The 21,905-nt window shown below is 40.5% G+C and overlaps 1 protein-coding gene across 3 annotated transcripts in view; it reads left to right on the forward strand.

Moving 5' to 3' along the window:
• ACVR1 (activin A receptor type 1) overlaps positions 1 to 21,905 on the forward strand; it is a 132,053-nt gene that overhangs the window by 101,859 nt on the left and 8,289 nt on the right. For all 3 annotated transcript variants that reach the window (XM_051848599.2, XM_051848600.2, XM_017342862.3), the window contains 4 exons: positions 2,564 to 2,663; positions 6,271 to 6,417; positions 12,423 to 12,698; positions 17,295 to 17,492. In XM_051848599.2, the coding sequence (XP_051704559.1) occupies positions 2,564 to 2,663; positions 6,271 to 6,417; positions 12,423 to 12,698; positions 17,295 to 17,492 (721 nt within the window). The remainder of the gene's footprint in view (positions 1 to 2,563; positions 2,664 to 6,270; positions 6,418 to 12,422; positions 12,699 to 17,294; positions 17,493 to 21,905) is intronic.

Consider the following 21,905-nt stretch of genomic DNA (forward strand, 5'->3'; position numbering starts at 1 on the left):
TTATGGTAATTCATATTAGTAAGTGACTGTCTTCCTTTGTTGACTTTTTAAAATTGCCAAGTGTTAATTTTAAAGAAAATTTAAGTGGGGAGTAGGAATCACTTGGTACAAATAGAAGGTTACTATAGATGGTAAAAGAAAGAAAATAACAATCTACATGGATCCTAACTTGAGTCTGATGCCAACTCTGAAAAAAGCAAAGGTCTGTGGGTGGTACAGGGGGTGAAAGACATGCTGATACCAAATCAGGACTCTTTCCTTGTCATAATCTGATGAGTTGAAAGACAGGTAAGGTAATGACTTTCTAATATGATTCAATGTTATTTAATGCTATACCCATATATCATCCCAAATCATCTTGTATTAAATCTTGTTCTGCTTGATCATGAATTTACAGCATCCTGGTGGTTCCCCAGTTAAATCTACCCTGTAACTTCCTTTTGGCTTAAGCAGACACCTGTCACCAGTGGCCATCTTGGTACTCAGGTGCTATACCTGGGCAGCTGCAGGACCCCCTAGTGAGTTGTCAGGACATTTGGTGGTGGCTGACACAGGCTGGTAAACATTCCAGCCTACCACCTGCCCCATCTCTGGGCTACCAGTGTAATGCACTTTTTGGTATGAAAAGGTCTGGAGTGACCTTGTGTAGCTTCCTTTTACTCCTACTTGAGCGTTAGTACAGTGGAACTGGGGGAGGAGAGGATAGAAGGGTATTCTGTCTTGAAAAGTAGAGAAATACAATATTTTGTTGGAAATACACTTCACAGCCTATTTCAAGCTTTAAGGAAAATTAAATGAGTTTATTGAGTTAGGAGCAAGAAGATGTTAGGATGAATCCTGACAAAGCTTCAGCCAAGTGCGATTCTAAAATAGATTAGTCAGAACCTCTTTGCTCACAGCTGCTAAAATAACTAATTACCAACGGCAATAATTGGAATATCTAGTGTAAATTACTGTTTAAATCGCTTTTAGAATTTTGAAAGAGGAGTGCAAGCGTATGCCAAAATAGTTCTCTAAACACAACCACGACAGATGACATTAAATCATGACACAGTAGCATATGAAAGAACACAATTTGAAACAAACTCTCATTACTGGTCAACATACTTGCTTATTTAAGTGAGGCACTCATGTATATGATTCAACAAAGCATAGCCTGACCAAACCACTTGCCTACTTAAAAAAAAAAAAAAGCAGCCTTGCAATCGGAGTTGAGGTCAATGTTTGTTAATAGTGTTTAGTGTGTTTGCTTTATTCCCAACGAGTTCCCCCTTGCACACCTCCCCTGCTCTAACTCCTTGCCTTCGATTTATGGGCTGGGCTTAAAACCAGAACTGTGTACAATGAAAAACAAAAATGCTAGTTTAGTTTTCAGAATTATTCTTTTAAAAACATTTAGTGAAATAGAAAAAGAAAACAGCCAAGGAGAGAACGGTTAGGGGGGATATCTGAGACTGTACTTCATCTACACGCATTTTCTTGTTGATTATTCCTTTTGTGGTTTTTAAGGGTTCTAAATTTCTTCCGTTGGATGTTCAGCTTTTGGTAATTTTGCTGTTCAACAGTACTTCACAGTGGTGCTCACAGGAAGTGAGAGCAGATGAAATTCACACAAATCAATGCATTGCTTTAATAGGCCAACTAAAATGTTTGGGAAAGGAAAAGCTTTGGGGAATGTTAGCTCAGCATTACTGCAACCTTCCCACCATCACCACAGGCACAATATTGTTTATTGCAGATAATCCATGCCAGATACCATGCTTCTTGGCTTGCGCTGAGAGAAAGAAGGAAAACTTTATGAATGAACTAACTGGAATCTTCTTGGCAACCTGTTTGTTTATAGAAGTCTTTGTGGGGCTCTGGTTTTATGTGTTTAGTGAAAGTATAATTTTTTCCTGTCTGATTTGTGTTTCACAATGAGAAATGACAAGTAGGTGTTCATTTAGTAACCCTTTTGTTCCTTACCCACCTAATGATATAACCTCCATCCATGGAGTCCACCCCTGCCTGAGTGTACCAACTGAAAGATCCTCATGGTTTTTGGAGTCTTTCCATTAGAAACATTTGAGTTGTTTGTTCTTGATTCCTAATTTGTTTTTTCCTAATTAGAGTTCTGTAGTTGGTATGGCAACTACAGTGGATCATTTGGTAGATCGTGAGCATAGCAGAATATGGTAAATTGTACCCAGTTCTTGGAGTTAAAAGAATGCCCCCTTCCTTCTTTACGTTTAACCTGCTGTTCTTTCTACTGCTTCCTGTTGTACTCAGCCCTACTTACTGGACTTCCTAATTTGCACGTTTGATTTTGCTCAGCCTCTTCATGTATTTTGTTATAAAATTCTGGGTACAAGAAAGGACAGTTTCTCACTCAGGAAAACCTATCATGTATTTGGGAAAGGGCTGGATTCTGGTTTTCTGAGGAAATGAAGCCAAACCTTCCAGTGGAGCTTTCCATGAACACTAGGGATCACGTGCCTTCCATGTGAGTTACAACATGCAGACTAATACTCTACACTGAGTTATTGCTCAACAGCTGCCTTTTTTTCCTTGTCTTAAACTACAGGATTTACTGGATCATTCATGTACGTCAGGAAGTGGTTCTGGTCTTCCTTTTCTGGTACAAAGAACAGTGGCTCGCCAGATTACACTATTGGAGTGTGTTGGTAATGCCTTTTTTTCCTCTTCCTTTTTGAGTGTTATGCATTATTTTTAAAGATTTATTTTGTTTATTTGAAAGGCAGAGTGATGGAGAAGGAAACACACAGAGTATCTGCTGTTTTACTCCTCAAAAGGCTACAACTGCTGAGTTGGGCCATGTTGAAGCCAGGGGCCTGGAGCTCCATCTGGGTCTCCTGTGTTACTTAGGCCATCTGCTGCTTTCCCAGGCACACTAGCAGGGAACTGCATGGGAAGTGGTGCAGCTCGGACTCAGACCCACACTTGTACATGGGATGCTGATGTCACAGGCGGCAAAGTAATCACTCTGTGCTGTGACACTGGCCCATGGTTATTATTGTTTTTAAATCCTGCTTTTATTAGTTTAATGTGGCAAATCACATGACAATTTTCATTGGTTTCTCTTTTAGGTGGCAGACGGAGATGGTTTCAGTAGCAATAGTGGGTTGGCAGTGCCTCTACAGTCTCATTCTAGTGATAATGGGTTACTCTTTTATTTATCTATCCACCTCTCCATCCATCCATCCATCCATCTATCATGAAAGGCAAAGAGACAGAGAGAGGTGGGGTGGAAGGGGCAAAGACAGAGTCTTCCATTTGTTGGTTCACTCCCCATTTGCATAGAGTGGCCATGGCTGGGCTGGGTCATATGAAAGTCAGGAGCTAGTAACTCAAATTTTTTTTTTTTTTCATTTATTTGACAGATAGAGTTAGACAGTGAGAGAGAGACAGAGAGAAAGGTCTTCCTTCTGTTGGTTCACCCCCCAAATGGCTGCCACAGCCAGAGCTGTGCCGATCTGAAACCAGGAGCCAGGTGCTTCCTCCCGATCTCCCATGCGCATGCAGGGGCCCAAGCACCTGGGCCATCCTCCACTGCCCTCCTGGGCCACAGCAGAGAGCTGGACTGGAGGAGGACAACCGGGACTAGAACCCGGCATCCATATGGGATGCTAGCACTGCAGGTGGAGGATTAACCAAGTGAGCCACGGCACCTGCCTATAACTCAATATGGGTCTGTCATGTGGGTGGCAGGGAGCCAAGTGCTTGAGCCATATCTTGCTTGCCTTCTAGGGTGTGCATTAGCAAGAAGCTGGGATTGAAAGCAGAGTCGGGACTCAAACCCAGGCATTCCTAATTGGGATGTAGGTGTCCCAAGTGGTGTCTTAACTGCAGTGCCAAACACCTGATCCCTTTCTTCTTGTTTTCATGAGAGGAGGGACAGCAATGGAAACAGGAAGGGGCAGAGATAGGAAGAGCAGTGACTGTTGGACTAAGACACGGAGGGACCCAGCAGAAGCTTTCTTGCCATTTATCTAGGTCTGTGGCTACTGTGTTTCCCACTTCAAGCTTCTCCTCCGCAGCAGATTGTGAATAGAGAAAATGAGGATGGACAAGTCCCAAATGTGCTCATTATGTACAACCAGAGTTGTCTTATTTTACCAAGTAATATCATATTTGATTATGAACAAGGGTGTCTGATGGTGGTGGGAGGCAGTGAAGGGAGACATGTTTGAGTCTTGCCTGTTCTCTAACCTCCTGACCCCTGGCCACTCCCCATCCATGGGGCTGCACCATATCTCCAGGTCAGTCCTTGGTGATTGGCCCCAGAGTTCAATGGACAAAATAATACTACACCTTTAAAAATGCATACTGTTTCTGTAGATATTCTTTAGTATTTCTGGAAACAATGCAAACTGCCATTACATTTTCTTGGTTAGCACCAAATACTTCAAAAAAAGGTATACCTTTGGAGTTCCCTGTAATTAGTGTTTGTGTGGTACAGCTTCAAATAGACATATATGCGATGAGCTGTACAAATGGTGTGTTGTCACAAACCTGGGAAGTTGCACTAGGTCTATCATTTCCAGGTGGTGCTCAGTGAGAATCCAAATTTCAGGTGCCTTTAGGTATCTCCCTTTTGAGCCTCCTTGGCCAGGACTTTGGGTCATCTCTGCTTTTGTTTTAGGGTCTTCTGCATAATGTTGCATTTGTAACAAACATTTCAAAACCATGAAATACATTTCTATTTTCATTCTACCTACTCTATCATTCATCTCCTGCTTTCTAAAAAGGAATTTTTTTTGGAGACAACCCTATGTCCACAATTCCCTGGGTTATTTTTCTCTCCTCCCCAATGAAAGATTGAGAACATAGAAAGAGAGAGAAAAAATGGAACAAAGGCAAGAAAAGATTAGCGTGCCATTTTTCTAGTAGCTAATGTTGTAGTATCTTAACAGTAGCTGTCATCTTGTGATGGGCAAATGCTTTGACTTTATTAAAGTGAATCCTGTGTGGCCTGACAGCACCCCACAATGAGCAATTCCTGGTCATATTTCACATGCAGTTGGATCCATTTTGGTATTTAGTAAAGACATTATTTCTTGCCAGAGAATCTAGAGTCAAGGGTTTTGATTAGGTTTTGAGTGTGTTGCCTGGAGAGGTCTGCATCTTTCCATGTTTGGGTTCTCAATGTCTTAGTTTTCCACCAAGGGATTGCTTGCCTGTAAATGCTGGTAGGTGTTGCTGCTGTCTTTTTAAAGCCACATGATCCCGGTGATCCCTGCAGCCTCTTGCCTGGGTAGACAGCCCCACTGGCCTGCAAGTTGTATCCCCTGCTGTGTCATCATCTAGGCTCATTATACCCCTTGCTGATCCCCCTTAGTTTAGTGGTAATTACCTCCTCCTCTCTACCCATAATTAAAGAGAAGAATGGAAGAGGGAGCCTGTGGTTGACAAGATGACAAGTGTGTTGCTGCTGCAAAGGGGGCCATGCTTGCAAGAGGTTAGCACGGTTTTCATGTTTCCTCCAAGTTGCCTTTTCAGTTTAGCCCACTTGTGGCATCAGAGAGGCTGTCTGACAAAAGACTACCCATGACCAATGTTAGAAATCAGCACTGCTCTGGGATTATGTGTTTAAGACTTTGCAAATCCTCTTTTGAAATATATCCTCTGCCAAGAAATCCTTTAGGGATGGTCGTGGCTGCTTGTCAATCTCCTACATAGTATTGTGTTTGGGCTTTTGTGTTTGTTTTGTCTTAATCCTCAGAACACATCTCAAACTTAATAGTCTCCTTTGTGGAAAAAAAATGCATAATGTAAATTCACACATTTGGATGCTTAGAAAAATGCCTTTGTTGATCCTGTATGGAGCCAAAGAACCAAGGGAGCCATTCAGTGTAGTTACATACACGTTTGGATTTCAGTACAATCTTGTAGCCAAATAACTGGTGCCATTTTCTGAGTTCTACTAACTTTCATGTGTTTTTAAGAAGTGTTTGCATTTTATACCTTTCAGTAAAGGACTCTTGAGATAAAAGGAGCAACTGGCTGCAGATTGTACATTGAAGATGCTGAAGGCAGGCACCTTGTTACCACAGTTGGTGGGAGGCGGGGACAGTTCCTACCTGATTTTTCTGTCCTCACAGACAAATGATTGCAGTATTTCTATCTCCAGTTTGGCTTTCTCTGGGAAACCTTGGGAGGGATGAAGAGTTGTGGGCCCTACGTTTATTGGCTTTTTCTTAATTAATCACTGGGCTGGCTGCCTTTTGTGTGCCCACTGTCAAAATGTCATCTTTGTTTTGCTTTCCACAGGGAAAGGCAGGTACGGCGAAGTATGGAGGGGCAGTTGGCAAGGGGAAAATGTAGCCGTGAAGATCTTCTCCTCTCGGGACGAGAAATCTTGGTTCAGGGAGACTGAATTGTATAACACTGTGATGCTGAGGCATGAAAATATTTTAGGTAAGTACAACAACGGTCCCCGCGTTAATTGTGTTGAGAAATAATTGCCTGCCCTTGGCCCTCTCTGTGTCAGTGAATGTGAATTTCGAGTCTCTCTTGAAAAGCCAGGCAGGGATCCTCAGTGTTTATGTAATGTTTAGTTTTAACACCAATTTCTTATTGAAATCTGCAAATAAGTTTTAAGATTCTCTGGATGATGAAAAGGAAATCCGTTATTGCTCATTCTTATTCCTACATCTGCAGATCGTTATTTAAACAACAGAAATTTGCCCCATATCGTTCACTTCAAGGCTTCCTGGGCTGCTCTGCTTACTCCACCCTTTTTGAATATTTATTACTTGAATCAAACTAAGAAAGATCTTTGGACTCTTTCCTAGAGATTCACAGCTCTCAGGGACATTGTAATTAAATGCACATTCCTTCAAACTAGGCATCATTTTTAAAGACCAGATTTATAGAGGGATTCAGCATACATTTTAATTTGGAAACTAAAGCTTAGCAACATTTGTGAAATATAGAAAGTGCCCGTAGAATACTGCTGCGGCAGTATAAAGGGTGAGCTTATTCCTTGGGCTCATCAGCTTCTGTGTTTCTGAAAACTTTGTCTAAATGTGTTTATACTAATATGTGCATGATGAATGCTGTCTGCAGTGCTTCCGTAATACTGGATAGAAAATTTATATCGAACTGAACTCTGCATAGCATTGTGTTGGCCACCTTATGGCTTTTGGATTAGGTCTGGCTTACAGGATGGCCAGATGTGTGTTTTTTTTTTTTTTTTTAAATCTATTTCATTACTGCCAATTTTGTTTTAAATCTGAGTCAAGTTGTCTGCAAATAATGACTTGACCCTTGTCCAAAGCTTTGCTTCAGTGGTCTGCTTGAGATGTTTGAACTGATGGCTGCTGTTTTGTTTTTTCTTTCCCTTATCTCTGGGGCCCTACTCCTTATAGCTAACCCTCCTTTCTTGTATTGTTGCTGTCAGCCTTCCCTTTCCAAACCATCTCTCCATACAGAGCTGTGTTTCATTTTGGAGCCGAGATAATTCTGCTCAAAGTGTCTTTGGTGGCTCTCAAAGTGCTTGTAACATTTATGACTTCTGGGCCTGACATTCAAGATCCCTGCTTTGGAGCTACAAGGAATGTCTTAAGTTTCATCTACAAAAATGCTCATCTTCAGCTGCTGCCAATGTTGCTATTCCTTCTGATTGCCACAGACAGTTAGATCTCTTTGTTTTTGTACTTGTTGCTCTTGAGCATCCATTATCCCCTTCTCACTCCCCATCTACCCCTTCCTCCACTGAAACCTGTCCGTTTCCTTCCAGTTACTCCCAATGGAATGACTTGTGCTTCTCTACACTCCCTGTGTTTTGTACCTCTGCTGTCACTTATCAGACACTGCTTGGTGTTGCAGGAACATGCTTATGTGTAACAGCAGTGATAGCAATAACAACAAAAGTATCAGCAGATAGTTACTCTGCAGTAACCACTGCTGTGCTTTCCTCTTCTACTCTTCACCATGACCAAGTGAGGTTAGCTGTGCTTATCTTCCCAGTTTTAACTGATAGGCAGCTGATTTACAGAGAAGTTAAATAGTAGAATGGGGAATAACACTGGAAAAGCTAAGTCATAACCACAGTTCTGTGCTGTACACCACAGTGTGCTAGGTGGTCATGTAGCAGTAGAGTTGCTTCTTACTGTGTGGAGTGAAGATGTATGGTAAACATTCATCTGTTGTTCAGATTACCTTGGGATATTTCAGTGTTCCCTCTGACACTGGAATGGGCTGAGGTTGAACAATAAATTCAGAGTTAGAAGGCATGCTGTACCCAAAATCATTAAATATCACAATTATCCCTAGTGGACAGGTACACGTGCTCTTGAGAAGTGTGAAAGATCTTGAGACTCAATGAAAGAAGGTCACATTCATGCATCCCTGTAATACTCACAGGGTTCATAGACTCATTGAGCAAACTGCTGTAGATATTGCTGTGCTATGCAAATAGTATCTATCCATGCACTCCAGTTAAATGACCTTTGGGCACTGAGAGCAAGAGTCATTTCCATTGTTTTTGCATTCACACCCAATGTTGAGTTCAATACCTTATATAAGGTAGTACTCAGTAAATGTTTATTAAATTGGACTTACAAGAAATATTTGAAAGGTAATTTTGCACTATGATTCATATATATGAAGTTAGGTTCCCTTAGTATGAGCACATAGGATACAACATTGTCCATTTCTTATTACTTATTGGTCCATGGAAATTCTGAATCCATGAGCTCTTTCTACCCTCATCATAATCACAGCCATCTGGTTTGGTTTTACTGTTTTAGTAGAGAAAGCTCATAGAAACGTCCACTCTGCCGTTTACGGCCATACCACACTGAACACACCCAATCTCCGCTGGTCTTGGAAGCTAAGCAGGGTTGAGCCTGGTTAGTACTTGGGTGGGAGAAATGTATACTCTGTTGTGTTAAGCTTTTTTTCCCATGCTTTATCAATTTTCTGGATATAGAAACTTTGTTTTCAGTGATCGTTTTATTTTCTATCAAAGAGCATATTGTGTTTGAATTATCAGTTCATGATTCCCCTGACTCGTGTAAATTGCTAACGCTAGCCTCCTCTAACACATAATTAAATTGCACATCCCACCAGTGTTTCTGTTGGTACAGGAAGGGTATTAGTTTCATTAAATTGGACTTAGTGATCTTCCTTGAATGGATTATCCAAGACATCCACTCAATGAAGAACCATGCAAATTTTTTTCCATATAAAATTAAAAAGTTTTTTTTAAAAAATTCCAAAAATTAGATTTGTATCTGTCTACACATACATGCAAAACTCTGGGCCCTCCTGGTAGAGCCTGCTGATTTAACATATTAAAAAATGTCTTTCAAATGGATTAGTTTGAATTTAAGCTCTTCCTTCTCTGTGGTTGGTATGGAAATTAACAGCTTAAGTGGTTAATAAGACCCTGTGTCCTGTGATGTCAGAAACAGATGGGAATTTGGGAAACTGGATTCAACTTTGAGCACAAGCAGAGACCCATGATGCGACTTTGTGTTAAAGTTACATCTTTCTCAGCATTCTTTTCCTTATCACTAAAACCATAGGAAAAATTCATTCTGAAGTGTTATTTTCTACTCTGTACAAAATTGTAGTGAAATATACATGGCAGAAAATATGCCATTTTAACCACTTTAAAGGTATAGTTTAGTGGTGTTAAGTACATTGTTGTATAACCATCGCCAGCGTTTATCTCCTGAGCTATCACTTGCTCTTGAAATTACCACCTAGCTGTTTAATCAAATTCTTGAGATCAGTAAGTAAAGGAATCTCCCTAAAAAGATATGACATCAAATTACTACAATAATACTACAATCACTAACTGTTCTTGAACATTTACTATGTGGTGGGCATTGTTCCGAGCATCTTACATGTAATAGCTCTTACTCTCACAGTAACCCTTTGAAATATATGTTGTTATTATCCTTATCTTGCAAATGAGGACATTGAGGTGGAAATTTTATATGCCTTGGGCAAAATCAGCTAGCCCCAGGGTGGTAGAGCCAGTATGCAATCCTAGTAGGGTAGCTCTGAGGCCCCACAACCATGCTGTCTTACATGGTGGCCTTGTACTTGGCCTGTGAAAGCTGCCCAGGAGGTACGTTGTTCCTGGGAGCATTGCCAGTGAGAGGCTCACGAGGGTAGCTGATAACCTTACTTAAGACTTTGGGTTTTATTTGACCTCTTAAGGAGCCTAGGAGGATGACTGGTTGTTAAGTAAGAGGCTTTTGCACTAATCACTTTCTCTTCCTATTATGAACACATCCAGTGGCTATGCCAGAATTCCAACCTGAGGTAGCTGTACAATCTCTACTAATAGTAGAGCTCTTTCTTTCTTTTTCTTTTTCTGAGAGGCAGAGAAACAGGGAGAAGGGGGAGGGTGAAGAGTGAGTGAGTGAGTGAGTTCCCATTTGCTGGTTCATTCTCCAAATTCATGCAGTGACCTTGGCTGGGCTGTCTGGAGCCAAGAGCTCAGGGCATAGTCCGGGTCACCCACATGAATGGCAGCAACCCAACCACTTGAGCCGTTACTGCTTCCAGGGTCTACATTGGCAGGAAGCATGCCAGAAAGTTTGGAGTCAGGAGCAGGCTATGGGCTGTGAGCATCTTAACTACTGGCCTCAATCCATACCCCTAGCAAAGTGTTTTGACTCAAAACACAGACATTCTACATAAGTGAACATCCAGCCCTGTGAAGCAAACATAGCTATATAATTCACTCCTGAGAGAGAAACCTTTGAAAAGAGCCCTGCTTATTTAGAAGTCATTTTTTCCCCCGGAAGGAGATGGTTGTAAAGGAGATTTGGAATGCCTAGAGAGGATAAGTTGTAGTTTCCAACGTGGTGGTCAGGATTAGCCTTTTAGATCAAGCTGGATTTGAACTAAGACTCGCCAGAGGTCAGGGAGTCAGCCCCGCTCCTAGGAAGAGGGTGTTCCCTGTAAAGGGAACAGCCAGGACAGGAGCTTGAGGGACATGTTGGAAAGCGTGATTGGGCAAGGAAAGAGGTAAGCTCATTGTCCATGCAAGTCTGTAGCATAATGAACAGGACAGACAAAGTCCTTATTTAAGACCTAGGGGCCTTAGGGGAGGCGGGGGAATAAAAATTTGTTACTTGTTTACTCAGAGGCTGCTTTTCCTTTGGGGAAGAAATCAGGAGAGGCCACACAAATACGTGGCAGCAATTTAAAGTCTTTTGAGTGGTGCTTTTATAGTTTGCATTTATTTTTGAGAAAGTCATTAAAGATTAAAAGTTCCCAAGGGAAATACCAAGTATCCCCTCAGAATGTCCAGGAGAAAAATCATTCTCTCTGGGTTTGGCCACATCTGTCAGTACTTACCTTCTGTCAGGGAGAGGCCTGTTCCGTGGCCGCTTACTGAAGGGAGTCAGGTCTGACTTAATGTAATCCCCTTCCCTGGGCTCATGGTGTCCTATGCAGATGAATATTACAGATTATTGTGTATATTTTCCCCTTTTATTTATTTTTCCTTTTCTAGCCAATAAATGCTATCATCTTCGTTTTTTTCCGTATAACTGACAGATAGCATTGTAAGTGCTTGTTCTATTTGATTTTTTTTTTAATCAGTCATTTGGTATAAACTCACCTATTTATATTGTGTCCCAACAAAAGTGGCCAGAGAGCAGGTTTGAGTTACCTGATATTGCACTGTAAGTTACAGGCAGGGTCAGAATGGAATCTAAGTATCTAGGTTCCAGGTTTTATGTTTTAGGGTGACTGATGAAGGCTCTATACTTGGAAGATCAATGTGATAAGAGTTTGGCACTGTCCTTATGGGTGAGCACAAAGATTCCTGTCTGAATCATAACACAATGTGAAGTATTTTTTTTAAAGTCACTCAGGGCCAGCTTTGTGGCATAGTGGGTTAAGCTGCCGTCTGTAGTGCCAGCATCCCCTATGTGTGCAGGCTTGAGTCCTGATTGCTCCACTTCTGAAGAAGCTCCTGACTTCATGACCCAGCCCTGGTCATTGTGGCCATATGAGGAATGAACCAGTTGATGGAAGACCTCTCTCTGTCTCTCACTCTCTTTCTGTAACTGTCTTTCAAATAGATAAAACAAATCTTTTTTTTTTTTTAAACCATAATACTTAGAATGGAAAGGAATATGAAAATTTCTTTTTTAAAAAATTTTATTCAAGGTATGCAAATTTCATGTATTTTATATATACAGATTTAGGGACAGTGATTCTTCCCACTCTATCCTTCCTCCTGAAATTCCCTGTTCATTAGCAGTGCCCTTTGTAAGGGATAAATGCTATTATTTTCCTCTGTTGGTGCATCTATAAACCTTCTGTCATGGCGATGGGTTAATCTTTTTTCAAACAAATGATGTCTGTTGTGTAAAGCACCATTTCAAAATACTAAAAGTTACAGTGTGGAGTTCTCACTGTGTTAATTTTGTTGTTGCTCTCTCCAGGTTTCATTGCTTCAGACATGACATCAAGACACTCCAGTACTCAGTTGTGGTTAATTACACATTATCATGAGATGGGATCCTTGTATGACTATCTTCAGCTCACTACTCTGGATACAGTTAGCTGCCTTCGAATAGTGCTGTCCATAGCCAGTGGTCTTGCACATCTGCATATAGAGATATTTGGGACCCAAGGGAAACCAGCCATTGCCCATCGGGATTTAAAAAGCAAAAACATCCTGGTGAAGAAGAATGGACAGTGCTGCATAGCAGATTTGGGTAAATTTCTTAAAGTATTACCATTTTTGCCTTTATTGCACTCCAGTGTTTAATCAAGTTGAACTTCTTAGCCTCCTAATTTGTTGTTGTAAAAAATTTCAATTGTGCATAAAAACTGAAATAACTTTGTAATGAACAACTGTGTATATACCATCTGAATGCTTCTGGTAACATTTAATTATTCTTAAGCTTTATTGCATGTCTCTCCAGCTATCCATCCTCCATCCATCCATCTTAACTCTGACACATTTGCAAAGTGAATTACAGATGAAAGAACTCTTCTCTGTAGCAACTTTAGCATGCTCATTGCAATATCTTGAACTAATGTATTATTTATTCTTTTTTCCCTTTCAGGCGAAATTTACATACTGTAAAATATACAAATCTTTAGTATATTCTCAGGGTTTTGGCAATTGCTACAAAATTCCAGTCCCTCTTGAGATACAGAATTTCCCATTGCTTCAGAAAGTCACTGCAGGCTCCTCCAGTCAGCCTCGTCCCACCGCATCCTCAGGGGCAGCCAGCACTGTTGTATTCTGATTTTACAAACATTTACACAAAGCAAGTGCATAATTAAATATTCCATGGAATGAGTTCATCTTAGAAATGGCTTCTGGAATCATTCTATAACTAAGGCAAAAATGTTAGTTTGAGAAAGAGGAAAATAGGTCCCCAAACCAATTGGCTTGTTGCTTTCTGGGGTCTCTCATTTTTAGGGTACTTGGGTAATGCTCAGTATCATACTAATTGCCGTGTAAGCAAGATTATTTTCATTGATGGTGACAATTTCATAAAATCATATTCATCCTAGACACCTAGAATATTGGCTGAATAACTGTGCTAATCAGAACTGAATTGAAATATTGGTTGTTCATTACAGTGGATTCTTGAGTGTTCTTACTCTGCCAGATTAAAAAAATGGGTTATAGTCATACCATTGCAGCTATTACTAGGTTGATGAAGGTTTAGACAAAATTAGCTTTAATTTTACAAATAATTAAAGCTAATTATTCTATAAATAATGAAGTTTATTTTTGTTTTTAAGCACAAGAAAGTTAATGTTTTAGGCAAATTAATTTCCTTTGAACTCATTTAAAGTCTTTACTTTCTTCACATGGAGAAAACAGTGTTTCCCAAATATGACAAGAAAGATATTTAGGATAAACATTGAAAGAGTGTGACCTGAAAGCTTTTTTTCAGTTGGTTTTAGTTGTGGTATAAAAGACTTCCATTGTTTATTCCATGGCTCCTGGAGCCAGAGTGATTTGGGATTGAACTCTGACTTCCCATAATTTACTCTGTGTTTTTCTACGAGTCTCTCTTACCTGTCTTCACCTGGCTCCAGTGCTGGCAGTGCTTACACTGGCTGAGAGAGGCAGGGAACCTTAGCCAAGGGGCTCCAGCATTTGGTTCTTATTCACTGTACTTCTGCAGTGTTGAAACTTTTATAATAGTGTCCTTGAGTATTACTCATGGAACTGAACAGTAAGTATGCCTCATAGAATTCCGACAAAATTCAGAAATTATCATAAATGCCTGGCAAATAATAGGGATTTCTCATGGTAGCCGCTGTTCTAACACAGTGGTCTGGGAAGGATGGCAAATTGAGGCAATGCTTGGCTTTGGTTTGACTCAGTGTGGAGAAGCAGGGGAGTCTTGCAGCTAATTAATCCATCAGCTGCATTTCTTTTGGCTGGCAGCCTTCCAGATAGATGCATGGGTTGGTTTAAAAATCTGTGTGAAGGAGTCGTTAATTAGAGGATAGATAATGTAGTACTGGGGACAGCTCCTCTAAGACCATCATTTGAATGTTTTACTTTATACCCAGAAATTAGGGGTATATTGTTCTGTTATTAATAATGCAAAAAAGACCAGTATTCTATTTATTTTCCTTACTTGTTGTTACCAAAAAAAAAAATTCAAACATACCAAAAATATTGAAAGAATATTATAATAATCACATAAACCTCAGAACCCAAATTCAGAAATTGTTAAAATTTTGACATTGTTTTATCTATATGTGATTGTGTGTATATTTTTCTCAATTGATTTGAAAGTGAGGTGCAGACATCATAGCACTTTACTCCTAAATTCTTCAAGATACATCCCCTGCCTAATTGTAGTTTATCACAACTAAAAATTGCCAATAATTCTTTAATATCATTTAATATCCTTTTACATTTCTAGTTTTTTTCAGTCAAAAATAGCATCAAAGTTCATACATTGCATCTGGTTATTTTGTCTCAAGTGTAATAATTATTATTAGGTAACAAATCATCTATAAAACTTAGCAGCTTAGGGTCTGGCATTGTGGTAAATCTACCGCCTGCAATGCCAGTATCCTATAGGGGATCCAGGTCACATCTGCTCCACTTCCAATCCAGTTGCCTGCTAGTGGCCTAGGACAACAGTGGCAGATGGCCCAATTGTTTGGGTCCCTGCCTCCCACATAGGGGCCCCAGATGAAATTCCTGGCTTCAGCCTGGCCCAGCTCTGCTCATTGTTGCCGTCTTGGGAGTGATTCAGCAGATGGAAGATCTTTCTGTCTTTCTTCTCTCTCTGTAGTTCATACTTTCAAATAAATAAATGAATATTTTTAAAAGATTTATTTGTTTTTTATTTGGAAGGCAGAGTTACAGAGAGGCAGAGGCAGGGAGAGAGCGAGCAAGAGTGAGATCTTCCATCCACTGGTTCACTCCCCAAATGGTCGCAATAGCCAGAGCTGCGCTGATCTGAAGCCAGGAGCCAGGAGCTTCCTCTGTGTCTTCTACGTAGGTACAGGGGCCCAAAAAGGACGTGGGCCATCTTCTACTGCTTTCCCAGGCCATAGCAGAGAGCTGGATTGCAAGTGGAGCAGCCAGGACTTAAACCGGTGCCCGTATGGGATGCTAACACTGCAGGTGGAGGCTTTACCTGCTACACCACAGTGCTGGCCCCAATAAGTGAATATTAAACAAACAAACAAACAAACAAAACTCAGTGGCATAAACCAACACAGGTGTATTATCGCATATGGCCCCTTGAGAGTTAGGAATGGTAGACTGCTTTGTAAGTGTGGTCTGGTTCAGGGCCTCCTGGAGGTTGCAGAGGAGCTGCTGGCTAGGGCTGCAATCATGTGAAGGTCCACCTGGGGCTGGAGCATCCCATTCCAAGATGGTGCCCTTGGTTGGCTGTGGACAGCAGGCCCCAGTTCCTTGTCGTGTGGACATTCCACAGGGCTGCTTGAGTGTCTTTACTCCATGATGAGTGAGTGAAGGGAGAACAAACAGGAAACCTTTTATAATTTTATAATGACTATCATGTCCTAGTTTTGAAAATGCCCCGGTCACTTTTGCCATATTATTTCCTATAGTCCAGCCCACATTCAACAGATGGAGGATTTAAGCTTCAACTCTTGATGAGAGAAGTTTGAAAACATTTGTGGGCATGTTTTAGAGCCACTACAGCTAGTATTGCTAGATTCTATTTAGACTTCTAATTTTTAATATTCTGATATTTTGGCTCTTTGGTTCTGGAAGTGGTGGAGTGTTTTTGATTTGGGAAATGTTCCCAGTGGCCCTAGAATCCTGGGGATCATCATAAAAATGGGAGAAAGAGGAACTACTCTGCTTCAGTCAAATGCAGTTGCCAGTACCTTTGCTAATTATGAAGGCTGGGATCATGTGTGCTGTCTTCCTAGAGTTCCATATAGCCATTTTCCCACATGTTCAGTGTGGGAGGATAGTTGGCTTGAGGGATCCCCTAAAGGATCATTGGATGGCATATTTTTATAACGGCTTCTTGTGTCAGTTTGGCACTTTTTGTTATATTGAGTGTTATTGGACTCCTATTCCTTTGGTCTACATTTGCATCAGTGAGTAACTGTGTCTCAGATAGACCACACCTGTATCTGTCCCTCCCCACTGGCCAGTGAGGGAAGCCAAGACCTCTGTATACTGGGGAATTCTGCAATGAGTCAAGGTTGAAGAAAATGTTTCCAAGCCACTTCACCTGTGAGTTGTGTTTTAAGTTGGGGGTCCAGTTTAATGATGTGTTCTCATGATTCTGGAGAAAAACCTGTGGGTTTGCTCACTGTTATTGCTCACCTGAGCAGCGCTTCCTGTAAGGGGGAGCAGTACTTGCAGCCATCTGCCCATTATGTAGTAATGAATTACCCCAAGTTCTCCATTGCACACTGTTGAACATTTGTGTTTGGAGGCTAGTCGTGGTGGTAGTGGAGCTCAAGTAGTGGAGCTCAAGGACTGTGTTTGCTTCTTGTTGAGCCACGTCACAGCTTACATTTATCACGGGAGCTTGTTTGTCTGTGGATTTCAAACACTGGCCTCAAATTGGTTTAATGCTTTGGTCTACCACTTACCCAAACTTTTTATCTCTCAGAAGTTTGTATATTAACCTAGTAGCCTCAGAAGATTTCTGGAATGAGTCCTTTTCCTGCTGGCAATCCAGAAGTCATCAGCAAGGGCATTCCAGGGTGTATTGAGGCAACAGAGACTGTGGATACCACAAGAGGGCACTTTTGATTGGGGTTGGTTTAAAGTCCTTCAGCAGCCTCTGAGTGGATGTGTGTTGATAACACCGTTTTCTTCTTCCTTTCAGGCTTGGCTGTCATGCATTCCCAGAGCACCAATCAGCTTGATGTGGGAAACAACCCGCGGGTAGGCACCAAGCGCTACATGGCTCCCGAAGTTCTAGATGAAACCATCCAAGTGGATTGCTTTGATTCTTACAAGCGGGTTGATATTTGGGCCTTTGGACTTGTTCTGTGGGAAGTGGCCAGGCGTATGGTAAGCAATGGTAGGTATCTGATTTAATGTTATATTGTCCTCTTCCAAGTTACCTTGATACTAACACCTTTATAAGGGCAAAGGGGAATATTGAAGTCCACATTGTACCTGGAATCCTGCCTGTCTGGCTGTAGGTTTGTTTGATTTATGCCAGAGAGGAGGAGTGAAATGGCATTGTTTGCAACACAAGAGAGGAAATGATAGTTGGAAAGCAACATTTCTGGAAGAACCTAGTTATTTCTTGGATTCTCTCTGACTTGGCCCATATTTTACTCTTTCCTTCATTTGCCTATTTTGTATTCCCACCCTCATTCCTTTCTTGCTCTTCTTACAAGGTAGAATTAGATTGAGGAGAATGCTCACGTAAACCTAAGGGTGAAATTCTTCTGTGTTAGATATTTTTTCTTCTTAAGTTTGGATTATTGAGAAAAGGCTTAATTTTTTTGCACTCAAACGTCAATCTTAAATGAGTCAAACTTAAGTTCAGTCATTCCTATGTCTCTGGCTTATATTGATTTGTTTATAAGTAATTATATGAAACATGATGTTGCCTTAACATTAAGGAAGCACTTGTTAATTTTAACCTGTGTATCTTGCAATGAATGCTCACTCTTTTCTTTTTGTGTACCTAAATCAGCTACAAGTATTTTGATGAGCTTTACTTAAGTACATTGTATTCTGGTAGCACTGTTAATTCTTTCTAATGGACATGCCCTGGTAACTTCCTTGAATTAGCTAAATCAACCTGTTCATATCAACTGGAAACTTTATTGTACTGAGCATGTATCCAAAGTTGTTCCAAGAAGCAGAAGAAAATGCCATATATTTAGATCAGCATTCATTTTCAAAAGATGTTTTACATTTTACCCTCCCATGACCCACTGGAGTCCGGGACTTGAAGAATTAGACAAGGAATGTGTGATGGCTTTGTCATCCCGACTTCCACTTACATTTTCTTCTAAGGATTAACATTTGTGGGGCAGTGGTGATTTTCATGAATAACAGGCAGAGATGAGGAGATTGTATGAGAAAAGTAGAATCTGATTTAATATAGTTTTAGTGTACAATAATTAAAATTGGCATGCCTTCATGGTAGCTTTTTTTGTAATAGCAGAATGTGTCTGCTTTGAAAAACCCTCTGAGGGTGTTAAAGCAAGTAGCAAGTGTTTCAGATTAAACATACAGGATTGTAACTTGACAGTTCTTTTAAAGTACCTTTTTTTTTTTTTTTATGGATTCATGAACATTTTCCTAGTAATTGTTTCTCAATCCTTGGGAGTTACTGCCTTGCAATTTGTACCACTAAAGTGCCTTGAGAATTGTTTGCAAAAGAGATTGTTTTGCTGATTTATATAGTTATGAACTTTGCCTGAAATTGCACATCAACTTCATTTCCTAACCCCCCTCCCCAGTCATTCTGGAGTGCCTTTTACTGAAAAACACCTCTAATTCTGATTCGTTTATGTTAACGGACCATTTAGAGAAGGAATGGTGTCAGAATACACTGTGTGATGGGGGGAATTTGCCTCAATTGGAAAGAAGGTCGGCATTCCACAGCTAGGACAGTAGCATTTCCAGCCACGGGTGTGCCAGAACAAAGCCAAGCAAGCCTGCTTGCAGCAGCTTGAGATTTGGGCCTTGTAAGAATTCATGTTGCAAGCCTGTTCCCTGTGTCACAGGCATACACCCAAATGGCTTTTAAAGATCAACGGTGATTAATGGTAGTCAGTTTGAAGTGAGAGTCATCTGTTTAAAATTTAGCTCAACAAATGGTGGCTTGCTTGCTAGAACTTGTATTTAATAGATTTGGGAGGGGAAAAAAAAGGAGGTCTAGAAAGGGAGGATAGGATGCTTTGGTGGTGGTTTTATTTATTGAATTTCCCCATGTATCATCATATAGGCTGTTAGCTAGTTTCTGAAACTTTGTGGATGAGCTTCTGGTCTGTGATGGGGCTTAATTCTTAGGGGGAGTTAAGGGTATGCTATGTCTCATTTTAAGTCAGCTACTAGTGTTTGGCAGTGACTAATTCGATATTTTCCCCTTCTTTTTCTCTTGTCTCTCTTGTATGAATACTCAGGTGCACACAGCCACAAGTCAGTGTATCTGAATTTCAACTTGAGGTGCCATTGTTGTGGTATAGCAGTTAAAGCCGCTGCCTGAAATGCTGGCATCCCAAATTGGCACAGGTTTGAGTCCTAGCTGCTCCATTTCTGATCAGACTGGGCCATCTTCTGCTGTTTTCACAGGTGCATTAGCAGGGAGCTGGATCAGAAGTGGAGCAGCCAGGACTCAAACCAGCACTCATATGGGATGCTGGTGTCAGAAGTGGCATCCCAACTCATTGTGCTACAATCTCGGTCCCTAATATTAATATTTTTATTATTTCTTCCTAACTAGAAAAACTTGCATAGAAAGTAAATTAAGAGAAATTTTGCCTTCACATCTCAACATTCATTTTCTTTTCACTTCTCTGTGCACACATTTTAAAAACTTAGTTGTAGTCAGAATGTAGATACAATTTTGTATCATCTTCTTAATTTGTGTGTGTTTAATATTAGATAGTCTCTACTTTTGAATAGTCACATAGTATCTTATTAACCATTTCTGTATTTTTATATATCCTGTCTCTTCCTTTTGGGACCTATGGCAGTCATTTTTGTGTATGTAACTTCTTCATTTGGGGATTAATTGTTAATCTGAAAAGATGTAGACTTAACAGGTCAAGGAGTGTGGATGTTTTTACGACTTGATGGGTATTGCCAAATTGCTTTCCATAAGAGTTGTTTTAACTTACAATATCGCCCTCACCCTAGGGTGTGATGTACCTGTTTCACTTTCTTACTGGTTTCAGGAACTGTCATTAAAAGGATATATGTTTTTGAAATTATTGCATATAAAATGTACCTCATTTAAATGTATGAATATCTTACATTAAGAAGGTCATTATAATTATGCATCCTTTGAGTTTCTGAGTCCATTATAAAAATTGATGACCGGATAGTTCTCTTGGAGCAGTATGATCCTCAAGTGAATCATGAACATAAAAATTATGTTGCATTTTGTATTTTATTGGAATTTTATATTTATTTGCTACTACTAATAAACCTCCCACTGTTTCTGTACAGGAAATGAGCTTTAAGTCCATTTTCACATCTGAACATTTTCAACAGTGTTTTTTGAAATTATTTTGGTGTTCAGTTAGACATTGAATTTGGAGTTTGTAGAAAAGAAAATAGTTCTGTCACTTTTTTTTTTTTTTTTGTGCATTTTCTGTATGAACTTAAGTCAGGGGCTTACTTTGATCAATAGTTCTGAAACAGGAGTGTGCATCAGATTCACCTGGAGGGCGGATTTGGACCCTAGCCTCACAATTTCTGAACTAGTAATTCTAGGGTTGGAGAATATGATGCCAAGGTTCTTGGTGAGCATAGGCAATTCTGAACATATATTGAGTATGTAGAGTATTTGGAAGAGAGGGACACCCAGATTGTACAGGCAGATAATCTGCAGAAGACAAGTCAACCCTGCCCCTCTGGGGTGTTCGGTGGTCACACACCTTCCTGTGATGTGCTTCTGCCTACCCGCACTGTGGACCTCCCTGGCGCATGCGTGGATGCTACTCCCCAGAGCTGTATGGTGCTTCTCCTGGGTATGCTGGAGGCAGTGTAATTTAATCAGCCTCCATGTTCCGGGCACTGAGGGTATACTGTCTGATTCAATCAGTCCCACGTCTAATCATCATATATATTATGTATGTGTGTGCATGCATGCATGTATTTACTTCAGAGGGCTGTAGTGATCAAATGAGATCATGTCAGTGAAACACCTAGTGTGTTCCTGCCACATCATGAGTGCTTTGGTATTGGTCTCTTTCTGTTGGGAATGGGTGATAAAACCTGCCCCAAAGCTTGCAGGTCTCAGCTGTCTTCCAGTCCTCCTTTCCTGCTTCTCTTATGCGATGGTGCCTTTGTTTCCCCTCCTCACTGCGCACAGGAAGGTTCTGTGGATACACTCTTGTTTCACTGTTACTGGCTTTGATCAGCTTGTGATGGAATACTCTGTCAAAATGTGTCAAAAGCTGTTTCTATCTCATAGACAACTTCTTGCTGGCCAAGCTACACCTTTTATGGGGTGGGGCTAGGAAATACTGGTTAGAATAAGCTTGTGTTTGGCACATATATTTTGGAAAAACCTCTTCTAATTACTCCTTGAGTTTGCCAGGGAACTGCATGTGCTTCTGTTCCTAAAGCACAATGGGCTTGTGTACAGAAACCATGACAACTCTTATCTACTTCACAACTTAATACCCGACATGTTTCCTGATTTTAATTCATTCCTTTGGTGTGTTAAGGTTTGAACAAAGTGCTGAGCTGAATCATATTAAGGAAAATTTTCAATATTCATTGAAGTAGCTTTGGTTAT

This window comes from Oryctolagus cuniculus, chromosome 3 (genome assembly GCF_964237555.1).
Source record: "Oryctolagus cuniculus chromosome 3, mOryCun1.1, whole genome shotgun sequence".
Lineage (NCBI taxonomy): Eukaryota > Metazoa > Chordata > Mammalia > Lagomorpha > Leporidae > Oryctolagus > Oryctolagus cuniculus.